This window comes from Chiloscyllium punctatum, chromosome 4 (assembly GCF_047496795.1).
Source record: "Chiloscyllium punctatum isolate Juve2018m chromosome 4, sChiPun1.3, whole genome shotgun sequence".
Taxonomy (NCBI): Eukaryota; Metazoa; Chordata; class Chondrichthyes; order Orectolobiformes; family Hemiscylliidae; genus Chiloscyllium; species Chiloscyllium punctatum.
Window position 1 is genome coordinate 54886990 of NC_092742.1, and position 13400 is coordinate 54900389.

At 41.6% G+C, this 13400-nt stretch overlaps 1 protein-coding gene across 1 annotated transcript in view; it reads right to left on the bottom strand.

Annotated features, from left to right (window-relative positions):
- LOC140475933 (organic solute transporter subunit alpha-like) overlaps positions 1–13400 on the bottom strand; it is a 28919-nt gene that overhangs the window by 10022 nt on the left and 5497 nt on the right. Inside the window, exons 2-4 of the mRNA XM_072567855.1 lie at positions 7822–7976; positions 5529–5602; positions 5289–5447 (exon numbers count right to left, since the gene is read on the bottom strand). Of these exons, the coding sequence (XP_072423956.1) occupies positions 5289–5447; positions 5529–5602; positions 7822–7976 (388 nt within the window). The remainder of the gene's footprint in view (positions 1–5288; positions 5448–5528; positions 5603–7821; positions 7977–13400) is intronic.

Genomic DNA, 13400 nt, shown 5'->3' on the forward strand with positions numbered 1-13400 from the left:
TTGCATGTTAACTGCATTGTTAATAGCCTAGTTCAGTTCATTGATAATCAGGTTCCTACCTTATCAAACATGCTAATAGGCTGGACATCAATAAAACTCAATCTGGAAATCAGAGAAGGTTCCTGGCGAATTTAGCTCACCACTTGCTCTGAAGGACATTCCATATTGGAACTGGGCACTGTCATTTCAGGTGGCACTCAGGGGCACTGGCCACAGCCACTGACGCCTGATATGTCCAAGTCTCTAAGAACCTTCATGGCACAACTCCAATCCACTCTTAGAACACTTCTGCATCTCAATGCCGCATCTTGGGCTACTGATAGCTAGATATCCACTGACAATTATCATCGTAATGCTGCAACAAGGACATTGTACACTCTGGAACACACACCCATTCATAGATTAGACTAGACTGCACCTCTGGGCTCTTTGCTTGTTATCATAGAGCTCATTCTCTCTAAGCCTACCTGGATGCATTCAACATCCCTGCCTTGCATCACCTTCCCTTGTCTTTTTAAGCTTTGCCTATTCAGTCAGAGATACCAGGGTCATATTACTTTTGTCTTGCCTTGGCATTTAGTGCAGACACAACAGAAGGAAGTTTGTCATGTTTGTCAGCAGGCTTTAGACCAGTCAAGAGGGATAATATTTGCTCAGGGTGTCTCTGCTCAATAAATGAAAGGCAGCTTCCACTTTCAATTCAAAGGCGTGGACATTATCAGTCAGCCACTCAGAGCATTCAGAGTCAGGTTGCTTTCCACAAAAGGGGTAGGGAGGTGAATATCAGGTAACCCGCCACTTCTCTTGAGTCTTTCTGGCTTACTGGGGGCTTTACTTCTTCTTGGAATAAGAGAGATCCAGGTACAATGGGAGATGTAAGTAGGTGGCAGAGCTACTACTGTTGGTGCAGTTAGGGAGGTGGCCCGAGAGAGTGAGAGGCTGGATCGAGGGCATGCAGGGTTTGTGGTGTTGGACCTTGTGGTGGGAAGATGTTGCAGGCAATAGTGTGAGTCGTAGAGCACAAGCCTTGGTGGGACGTTAGCATAGTAGCAGAGAGAGAATGAATGTGGGGTAGCAGAGAGAAGATAGTGGCACTTAAACTCGCACAGTGAAAAAGGTCATTGACCTACATCTTATAGTGTTGAGCATTGCCTGGGTAGCTGAGAATGACTTATTCCAGTCAGTAACCTCGGACCAGGCTGGTGTGGTGTGGTATTGCGATTTCCACTGCTAGTCCTGGGAAAGAAAATGTCTGTACCACCCCACCCTGGTCTCTATTCCACAAAGCGAGGCACCAATTTCACATTGCCTGCCATGTCTGGGAGCCATACAGAGAAGGTCTGGACTGACAGTGCTTCTTTGGATGCTCGATAGGCTATTAAAGATGATGCAGGTGGAAAGGGAATGGGAGGGCTCAGTTAGCTGGATAGCTGGTTTGTGATGCAGATTAACATCATGAGTTGAATTTCTGCACTGGCTGAGTTTACTATGAAGGACTTTCCTTCTCAGCCTTTCCCCTCTCCTGAGGTGGGGTGACCTTCAGGTTAAACCACCACCAGTCATCTCTCTCTAATGGCAGATCAATCTAAGGTCTGGTAAGACTATGGCAACTTTACTATTACCTTTAGGTGCAAGGGAAGCCTATGAATCCAGGGATATCGACTGAGTTGGATGTTGTTCTAGTAACAGCATGTGGTAAAATTAGGCTCGAATTGAGCATAACAGATACTGTAGGTATGTGGTAGATAGTTAATAGGGTATATTTGGTCAGATAAGGATAACAAAAAAAATCACTAGGCCTCATGGTGGAAATCCTTCCAAAAAGCTCAATGCAACTTGGACTAATCAAAAACCCAATTCAGAAGTATGGGTTACTGGACTCGAAATGTTAACTCTTCTTTTTCTCTGCAGATGCTGCAGGTTTCCAGAGTTTCTCCAGCAATTTTTGTTTTTGTTTCAGATTTCTAGAATCTACAATTCTTTGTTTATATTCAGTACTATTGTCAGAATATTGTCAGTGTCGATAGCCTATGATAGCGTCATGAGTCTTCAGTGTCTTGATATTATGTGGAATGAATTGAGTAATTGATATAAATTGATATGAATATAACTGAGAGAAGTGCTGATCTTTAACGTTATATTGAACTGACACCTCATCTGTCAAGTGAAGTGTGTGCAAAATTTAAAGAGGAGCAGTGAGTTTTCCAAGTATACCAATTGACCTCATAGAAAACAGATTATCTTTCCTTCAATTTACACCCATCTTTGGCCAATAACAATGTATGAACTTCAAAAAAATTCACTGACTTAAAAGGATAATGAACTATTGAACAATTAAGTAAATAAAAGTTGAAAGAACTGCAGATGCTGTAAATCAGAGACAAAATTGCTGGAAAAGCTCAGAAGGTCTGGCAGCATCTGTGAAGAGAAATCAGAGTTAATGTTTCAGGTCTGGTGACCCTTCCTCAGAACAGAATTAAGTAAATAACATGAATATTGAAAATCAGACGTCAGTGGTTCCTGGGTTAAGTTTGTTTCCAGAGACCTGAGCATATAACTTGGGCTAGTATGCAGTGCACCACTGAGGATATGTTTCATTATGAGTAATGTGAGCTGAATTTTTCTCTCAGGTCAGGAATGTAAAAAAAATGCTTTATAATAACTTCATAAAATATTTAGTAATGTACTGATATTATGAAGAAAGCTTTGCTAGTTATAAAGTGTAGAACAGGCCTCTCCGGCTGCAAGGAATATGTCTTTTGTACACACATCTCTGATAAGGCTAGACCTCAAAACCCATTCAAAAACCAACCTAGAAAAGGTTAAAAGCAGCCTCTCAAAAAGGAATAAATCATTAAGGACAGGTTATTTTGAAGTGATACATGCTAGTCAGTCCTCATCAAACAAAAGAAGATTGGGAAAGGATGCTTCCCAGGACCTCAGCTTGAAAGGCATCGAACAGAAGAGGCGAAAGCTAAAAACTGATTAGAAATGTCTGCCACCCCCAGTGGCTGAAATTGGCTTCATCTGGGACAGTAAACCATCCTTGCTTGTCATGGGTTATATGCTTCTCCTGCCTAATTACCTGATGCATTATTTTTAAAACTTTGATTCTTAATAAACTACTTAATGAACTGTTTTTAAATCACTTAGAACCTCAAACTTCTCTCTTGGTTGACCGTCACTCCCAGGATACAATCTTACATAAATTTGGTGGAGGGAGAATATCAGGTCTAGAAACCCTACCAGAGTTAGACTCCTGAAACGATCCTTCAGTGCCAGGCAAATTGGCATCCAGAAAGCCATTTCTCATCCAATTATGGATGGCTACCATTGCCAAAATATGATAGGGTGGTGGTCTCCCTGCCTCTGGACCAGAAGGTCTCCGTTCAAGGCCCAACTAAGGATGTGACGACCATAGAGGTGTGTCATAACAAGACCAAACAGATTGATTAAAAATAAATTAAGGATAGCAGGCAGCCTCCAGAGGTCCTCCAGAAATTACACATCGGTAGACCTACAGATTGAGCTTGAGATGTGAGAGACAAAAAAAGCAAAGTGAGAGAAAGGGAGAGAGGGGTGCCTGTATCTTGGGGAAATCCCCTGAACCATTTCTAAAGTTTAAGACTAGAGGCCACAAGCAGTATTGGAAAAGCACAGCAGATCAGGCAGCATCCAAGGAGCAGGAAAATCGATGTTTCGGGCAAAAGCCCTTCATCAGGAATGGAGTAATTCAGAGGTCATTGGATGCTGTCCCCCAGTCTGCCACCAGGTTGTGGTCTCCTCACATTGATGATGTTTCAAGGCACTTGCTTGTTAAATTCCAGCAGGTATGACAATGGGCCTTATTTACGTTTATTGGCTATCGCTTTCAGGCAGGTAGCCTTTCCGTCCTACCTGACATTTTCAGAAACATGCTGCATGGGCTTATGGCAGGAAATGTAAACCCGTCTGGTCACACCCTGTCAGGTTGAAAAGAGCTAGTCCTTGAGCTTTCAACTGTGGCATTAAACTGAGGACTTCCAAGTCGATATGAATGATCACATGACATTAATTTGAAAAGCTTTTTCATCTTGGCCAATATTTGTCCCTCAGACCCAGAGCAGTAACAAAAATAAATTTGTTATTGCGGGAACTTTTTAGATTAGATTACTTACAGTGTGGAAACAGGCCCCTTGGCCCAACAAGTCCACACCGTCCCGCCGAAGCACAACCCACCCACCCCTCACCTAACACTACGGGCAATTTAGCATGGCCCATTCACCTGACCTACACATCTTTGGACTGTGGGAGGAAACCGGAGGTGGGAATTGAACCCAGATCTCTGGTGCTGTGAGACAGCAGTGCTAACCACTGTGCCACTGTGCCACTTGCTGCAGTCAAATTAAATTTCACCTTTCTTATGATGTAAACATAGTTTCACACTAATCTTGCTTTTAATGAAGGTGTTAACCTCTTTAAAGTAAATTATGTAATGCATAAAGAAATATAACTCATGTTTTCATTGAAAATGTAACTAACTATCTAACTTCAATCTAAACTAGACTGTAGCTAAGTCCAAACTTAAGTCAATTTCTCCAACAGAAAAATGATACAAGGAGACATTAAGGAAAACAGAAAAAAAGAAAAAAGCAAATAAAACTGTTTGGTAATGGCTCTACATTTACGGCAACAGAAAATGTCAAAAAGAATAATTTTAGTAATTTTTATATAATTTAAATGATTTTTATCATTCATTGTTCTTAGTAATAGTTATATGATGGAACAGGTAGAATAGGTGTTATTATTTTCTGGTGGCTGGTGTCACCATGAGCATCAACAACAAATTGGTCTATCCAGCTCATAAAAAAGTAGATTTTATGAAGTTATACTTCCAATGTAGAACTTTACTGTAGAGTATTCAGCTAAATTGCTGGTCCTCTCAATATCATTCATTGTTCTTAGTAATAGTTATATGATGGAACAGGTAGAATAGGTGTTATTATTTTCTGGTGGCTGGTGTCACCATGAGCATCAACAACAAATTGGTCTATCCAGCTCATAAAAAAGTAGATTTTATGAAGTTATACTTCCAATGTAGAACTTTACTGTAGAGTATTCAGCTAAATTGCTGGTCCTCTCAAAAGAAAATTATTGGAGGGAAAACTAAAATTAAAATCAATTTTCAAATTCAAGGTAAAATTTACCCACTGAAATACATTTTTAAACCTCCCAGAAAATAAGTATTAGCATTTATTTTAGGCAATTAATACATGAAAAGTTAACCAATCATAAGTAAACATATTTACCTGCTTATCCTGACTTTTGGAAGACACATGCAGCAACAGCAACAAGGTCCCACGTTCAATGCAGCGTCCACATACTGCAGCTTATCAATGGCTTCAGTTACTCCACCAAGGTAATTTATTGCAAGATGGAAAAAAACAAACAAAGCTATGCACGCATAACTATAAAATGGAGAAAATCATATCAGGTACTAAAATGAATTCACCATTCTTATACCAAAAGATTTCTTCAATGTTACTTACACTGCTGCCACAAAATCAACCAAAGTTCCAGCTCGTGGAACAAACATCCCCAATTGGTAGACAATAGTAGTTACCTAAGAGAAAAAGGACATGATCTTTTGCACATGATTTACAGCTCCTAAACTGTTTTATACATACCAAATGTTTTAAGATTGATAGGCTTAACGAGCATCCAGATGTAATGAACATATCAATCTGAACCCAGTGCCATTTTTCATTCTATTAGTCATTTTTACATTGAGAGACTTCAAAGGATGAGGTGTTCGACAAGGTTTCCCATGGGAGACTGATCAGCAAGGTTAGACCTCACAGAATACAGGGAGAACTAGCCATTTGGTTATAGAACTGGCCCAAAGGTGGTGGTGGAGGGTAGTTTTTCAGACTGGAGGCCTGTGACCAGCGGAGTGCCACGAGGATCGGTGCTGGGTCCACTGCTTTTTCTCATTTACATAAATGATTTGGATGCGAGCATAAGAGATATAGTTGGTAAGTTTGCAGATGACATCAAAATTGGAGGTGTAGTGAACAGCAAAGAAGGCTGTCTCAGATTACAACAGGATCTTGACCAGATGGGCTAATAGGCTGAGAAGTGGCAGATGGAGTTTAATTCAGATAAATGTGAGGTACTGCATTGTGGGAAAGCAAATCTTAGCAGGATTTCTACACTTAATGGTAAGGTCCTAGGGAGTGTTGCTGAACAAAGAGACCATGGAGTGCAGGTTCTTAGCTCCTTGAAAGTGGAGTCACAGGTAGATAGGATAGTGAAGAAGGCGTTTGGTATACTTTCCTTTATTGGTCAGAGTATTGAGTACAGGTGTTGGGAGGTCATGTTGTGGCTGTTGGTTAGGACATTGGTTTGGCCACCTTTGGAATGTTGCATGTAATTCTGGTCTCCTTATCGGAAAGATGTTGTGAAACTTGAAAGGGTTCAGAAAAGATTTACAAGGATGTTGCCAGGGTTGGACGATTTAAGCTATAGGGAGAGGCTGAACAGACTGGGGCTGTTTTCCCTGGAGCATCTGAGGCTGAGGGATGACCTTATAGAGGTTTACAAAATTATGAGGGGCATGGATAGGGTAAATAGGCAAAGTATTTTCCCTGGGGTCAGGGAAGTCCAGAACTCGAGGGCATAGGTTTAGGGTGAGAGGGGAAAGATATAAAAGAGACCTATGGGGCAAATTTTTCACACAGAGCATGGTAGGGGTATGGAGTGAGCTACCAGAGGAAGTGGTGGAGGCTGGTACAATTGCTACATTTAAGAGGCATTTGGATGGGTTTTTAAGTAGGAAGGGTTTGGAGGGATATGGGCTGGGTGCTGGCAGGTGGGACTAGGTTGGGTTGGGATATCTGGTCGACATGGATGGGTTGGACTGAAGGGTCTGTTTCCATGCTGTACATCTCTATGACTCTATATGTCATTATTAATACACAAATTGGCTAGCAAGTTTAAGGATTGAAAGATATTTATGAGATTTGTATCTCAAATTTGCCACCCTTCAGCTTACACAAATAACATTTTACATGTTGTTTTCAAGAACTTGTTGGATTTGTGCATTGATTGTCCAATAAACTGAAGACAGAAAATTAGGGCTGGATATAAGCAAGATTTTTGACATTGAAATAATAACTATTTCAATGACAATGATCCTCTCTGTCTCAGAAAGGTAAATTTAAACTGTTCACTGTTGAGAAGTAAATTAGGTTTTTCAGATTGTATCCATTTTATGTTTTTATATTCATCTCAAAAGAATTAGCAAACTAAAGAAACATTCAGTGTTCACACATAAAGAGCTGTCACTTGGGGCAATGTGTTAAAACTGTTGAAACTGTACCCAACCACTTATCCCTTGCACCCTGTTTACCAGGAAATCCACCTGCTATCCTGCTCCAGAAATTCAAACTCTATCTACAATCAAAACCAGTACTGTGAAATCAAAGATTTTTGCAAACTATGTGGAAGATTGAGTTCTCCATTTTAACAGTGAACTTCTCTATCCAAAAATAAAAGTTAGAACCTAGTCTTAAATGTCAGAAATGACAGCAAGACATTTGAAAAAAATTGTGGGGGAAGGAGGCAATTCATACATTATTTTACGTAGTGAATTGTTTGAATCTTAATTTTAAAACTAAAGAACCAAATATTGTAGAGAGATTATTCTCTGTGAATGGTGCCTACTTGCAGTGTACTGAAACTTTATTAAGACCAGCCAAATCATAACATACGAATATTACTACAAATACCTGTACCTGTGCAATACACCAGTATGGTAATGCACTAGAACTTGCTACTTACAGGGAATATGCCAAGGACCAACAACGTCTTCTCTCTGATTGAGTCACTTATAATATTATTGTGTAAATAGTTCCAAAGCTCAAAGAAGATAGCATATGTGGCAATTGCTACAATATTAAGGATCACCATAAGGGCAATTTCAGCATTACTGAGACCTATTGAAAAAACAAAATAAGATTTACCTCAGTGCCTCAATACATCAAGTGCAAACAAACAATTACTCAATGATATAATTTTCTTCCACTATATCTGCTTTAAACCAATATGTATAAAAATGCTCTTGACATCGTGGGGTAGTTGCCCCGTCAGCAGTAAGTGGAAACATCACCTGTCCATATGAGTCCACCAGTGACTTCTGACAATTTCACCCTCGAAGCATCATTTGATGCTGACAACAGGTTTGGATTACAATTTTTAAAAATTGTTCTTGTAAAATGAGCACTGCAGAGAAGGCTAGAGTTATTACACATCTTCAGTTGTCTGCCTAAAGGTCGGGGGAATCACCTTCTTAAATCAGTGCGGTCCATATGGTGTAGCAGTTGAATACAACTCAGTGGCTCACTAGGCCATTTCAGAGCACAGTGATCTATCAACTACCTAGCTGTAGATCTGCAATTACATGAAGGCCAGACCAGAGTAGAACAGTAGATAAAGGCCACAAGTGAAATTGATTTTTTTTTTCTTAAGTGGTAGTGTAATAGTTCTTTGATCATAATTAATGAGAGTAACATTGTCTTCCAGGTTTATTCCCTGCATTTAAATTCCCTCAATTGTCCTGGTGTCTGTGGAACATTAATCCAGTAATGTTACCAATATGTTACCCTCCCCAGTATCCCCTTCTTAGGTTTAATGCTGCTGACAGGGCTGAAAGAACAGTTCTGGTGAAACCTTTAAATGGCTGTGGCCAATTAAAATGTGCCGTAACCATCTGTGTAGCAGTCCTGCTAAATAATAGCAGCAGCCTTTGTGGCAGAAGAGAGGAAGCAGTTTGAATAGCTTCTCGATTTTTTGATACATCTTTGGAAGGCACTGTTAAAAGCTGTCCCAATCGACATGCTTCTAGAAACCTTCAATCTCTTGTGAATGAACCAGCTAATATTGAGCTGAATCTTTCTGAAATATCTAGTGAAGATGTGGGATACTTCCAAGTTGTGAATCAAACTAGCTCTGTCAGGGACTAAACCATAATGTGTGCTGAGGTCTGTCCTAGGGATCTTAAGCCCTTGAATCTAAAGGGATGAAATTTGTTCAACCTTCAACTGAGAAATGAGCCAACAATGCCAACCCACCAATGAGCTATATGGACAGAAAAAAAACATGCACGCAAATAAACAGGACCTGCTCACCCCCCACCACTCCCACCATAAACCACCACCACCATTTTTCTGTTGAATTGAGATGCAAGAACCAAGAAAAAAGCTGGGCAGATACAGTGAGAATGAAAAAAATAAGATCCCCAACTTGGATAAAACTGTCTTATTTTTCATTAATGTTCAATGGCTAATGAGAACCTTGCTGGAAAGGGCTGAGGAATCAATTTGCATGTATTAACATTTCATTATTACCTATTCTTACCTTATTTATATGCCAGTTGCTATTTTCCCAGGCAGTGGAGTGAAACTAGGTGGCGCTAATTCACAACTTTAAAGTCAGAACTGGCATCTTGCTGCTGCAGCTCATCACCATCTTCACCATGCATCTATCATGGTCAGCTTCCCCAACATCTTAGTGTTCACTGCAAGGCAGTCACTGCCTCCATTTACAGATGTTGGCATCAGCAAAGTACCACTATCACCACATCATCATGGCATATCTTGGACCAACTCATGATACAGCTCAGCACTTCATTACTGTAGTTTGGAGCTCACCCACAACTTTCATTGCAATTCCACTGTGAGGCCACTTTATGCACAGGTTTATGTATCCATCTCATGAACAGGGTGCATTTCAGAATTCTTAACTTGTGTTCTTAGTGCTCACTCACTTTGCACTTACTTGGATACAGACAACACCCTGTCTTGTCTTGCATTTTAGAGCAGTCAAAAGCTAGGCAGCTTGACAACTTCAGAACTAGCTGCCAATGTTTGACATGGTGTGCAGCTGGGGTTGAAAGACTGCACCTATGATGCGGCTGCTGTCAGATTCCAGCACCAATGAGTATTTCCTCTAGAGCTAGAGGGCATAGTCTGAGAATTTGGGCCAGACCATTCAAAAAATCAGTGGTTAGCACTGCTGCCTCACAGCACCAGGGTCCCAGATTCGATTCCAGCCTCGGGTGACTGTCTGTGTGGAGTTTGCACGTTCTCCCCATGTCTGTGTGGGTTTCCTCCGGGTGCTCCAGTTTCCTCCCACAGTCCAAAGATGTGCAGGTCAGGTGAATTGGCCATGCTAAATTGCCCATAGCGATAGGTGAATTATCAGAGGGTAGTGGGTCTGGGTGGGTTACTCTTCGGAGGGTTGGTGTGGACCTGTTGGGCTGAAGGGCCTGTTTCCACACTGTAGGCAATCTAATCTAATCTAATCTAAAAGATGAAAGTGAGAACTGCAGGTGCTGGAGACTAGAGTCGAGAGTGTGGTGTTGGAAAAGCACAGCAAGTCAGGCAACATCCGAGGAGCAGGAAAATCACTTTTGCCTGAAACGTCGATTTTCCTGCATTCAGGAAAAGGTTAGTAAGCATTTCTATGCACGAAGCATTATAAATTTTTGGAATTCTGGATCAGTTGTCAACTTTAAATCCGAGATGGATAAATTTTGTTTAGCAAAATTATTAAAGGATATGGACTAAAGGTAGGTAAATGGAATTAGGCCAAAGACCAGCCATGATCTTATTGAAGGGTGGACCAGGCTCAAGGGGCTGAATGGCCTCCTCCTGTTGTTATGTTCTTCTGCTGTTGAATGCAAGATTATACAAGAATGGGGTCATGGAAGTGAGCCACATACTGCATGTGGCAAGCAGAAGAAAATTTGAGAAAAATTGTCAGGGCTCATGAAGAGAATGCCTCCATGAAACATCTTGAAGCTGACACAACCAACATATGGAAAAGTTAGCCCATTGTTACTGGTTCTGGATTAGTGGTGCTGGAAGAGCACAGCAGTTCAGGCAGCATCTGAGGAGCAGTAAAATCGACATTTCAGGTAAAAGCCCTTCATCAGGAATAAAGGCAGAGAGCCTGAAGTATGGAGAGATAAGCTAGAGGAGGGGGGGGAGAAAGTGGCATAGAGTACAATAGGTGAGTGGGGGAGGGGATGAAGGTGATTGGTCGGGGGTGGGGGGAGGGTGGAGTGAATAGGTAGAAAAGAAGATAGGCAGGTAGGACAAGTCACGGGGACAGTGCTGAGCTGGAAGTTTGGAACTAGGGTGAGGTGGGGGAAGGGGAAATGAGGAAACTGTTGAAGTCCACATTGATCCCCTGGAGTTGAAATGTTCCAAGGCGGAAGATGAGGCGTTCTTCCTCCAGGGGTCTGGTGGTGAGGGAGCGGCGGTGAAGGAGGCCCAGGACCTCCATACCCTCGGCAGAGTGGGAGGGGGAGTTGAAATGTTGGGCCACAGGGCAATGTGGTTGATTGGTACGGGTGTCCCGGAGGTGTTCCCTAAAGTGCTCTGCTAGGAGGCGTCCAGTCTCTCCAATGTAGAGGAGACCGCATTGGGAGCAACGGATATAATAAATGATATTAGTGGATGTGCAGGTAAAACTTTGATGGATGTGGAAGGCTCCATAGGGCCTTGGATAGAGGTGAGGGAGGACATGTGGGCTCAAGTTTTGCAGTTCCTGCGGTGGCAGGGGAAGGTGCCAGGATGGGAGGGTGGGTTGTAGGGGGTCGTGGACCTGACCAGGTAGTCATGGAGGGAACGGTCTTTGCGGAAGGCGGAAAGGGGTGGGGAGGGAAATATATCCCTGGTGGTGGGGTCTTTTTGGAGGTGGCGGAAATGTCGGCGGATGATTTGGTTTATGCGAAGGTTGGTAGGGTGGAAGGTGAGCACCAGGGGCGTTCTGTCCTTGTTACAGTTGGAGGTGTGGGGTCTGAGGGCGGAGGTGTGGGATGTGGACGAGATGCATTGGAGGGCATCTTTAACCACGTGGGAAGGGAAATTGCGGTCTCTAAAGAAGGAGGCCCATCTGGTGTGTTCTGTGGTGGAACTGGTCCTCCTGGGAGCAGATACGGCGGAGGCAGAGGGATTGGGAATACGGGATGGCATTTTTGCAAGAGGTAAGGTGTTACTGGTGCCTTGTTTGCCTTAATTTTTTCATTTAATTTGATCTTGATTGCTCTATGAAACCTATTTTATGTATCATGAGATTTAAAAAATGCTAATTGTAAAGCCATACTTCATTGTTTTCATTTCAAATCCTTAATTGATCACTATTTGAAAAACATAGGATACCATCTTTAACAATTCTGATCCAAATCATTGTGTATTTATGAGTGTATTAAGTCTAAATGAGTCGATATCTTCGGGGCAAAGGCAACAAAAGGGAAAATGATTATAATAAATGGAGTGGGGGGGCAGCAACTGTATGTTACTTCATGACAAATATTTTATGTTGCATAAAGTGTTTAAGAAGATTTTCATCACTCAGTGAGGTGCAAATTGAGTCATGAAACAACTTAGCTTTCACCGGAAAAGCTCCCCAAACCAGCAACATTTTCACACAACATTTGATGTGTTGGGAAGGCCAGTGTGCAAAATCAAAGTCAGATTTCCCATTGAGACAGCAATAGGAAAATTGTATTTCCTCCCCCTTTCCTCTTTGTGTGATCTAATGTGTGTTTTGAAAACCTGAAAAAAAAAGTTCTTCCTCCTCAGAGAATTTGTGATCACTGGGGCAGTCTGCTGTGGAGTCAAAAATGTTTTGAAAGTTAAATGCAAAATGACACCTTCGAATGTTAGTATTGTAGTCATGTTTTATCTGTTTTACAGTTCTAGGATGTCTGCCATCAGGACATTAGTATTGTTAGCTTTTATACTATTAGATGAATTAGGATTCTAAGAGAATCAAAGGACATAGGTTTAATGCAGAAAGGTGAAACTGAAGTGGCTCGGTTATTGAATTGCAAAGGGCTGAATGGTGTACTCATATTTCGAGTGACATTTGGAAAGATTTGTAGCTCAGGTTGAGGTTCTGGATGTAAGTTTGCTCGCTGAGCTGGAAGGTTCATTTTCAGACATTTCGTCACCATACTGGGTAACAGCATCAGTGAGCCTCCAGTGAAGGTATGTCCCGCTTTCTATTTATGTGTTTCAGCTTTGTTAGGTGGGTGATGTCATTTCCTGTTCTTTTTCTCAGAGGATGGTAGATGGGGTCCAAATAGATAGGTTTATTGAAAGAGTTCCAGTTGGAATGTCATATTTCAAGGAATTCTCATGTGTGTCTCTGTTTGGCTTGACCTAGGTTAGCTGTGTTGTCCCAGTCAAAGTAGTGTCCTTCTTCATCTGTATGTAAGGATACTTGTGAGAGTGGTTCATTTCTTTTTGTGGTCAGTTGATGTTCATGTATCCTGGTGGCTAGTTTTCTGCCTTTTTGTTCGATATCGTGACTGTTACAGCTCTCCCAACCATCTAACCCAAACTTTGGGT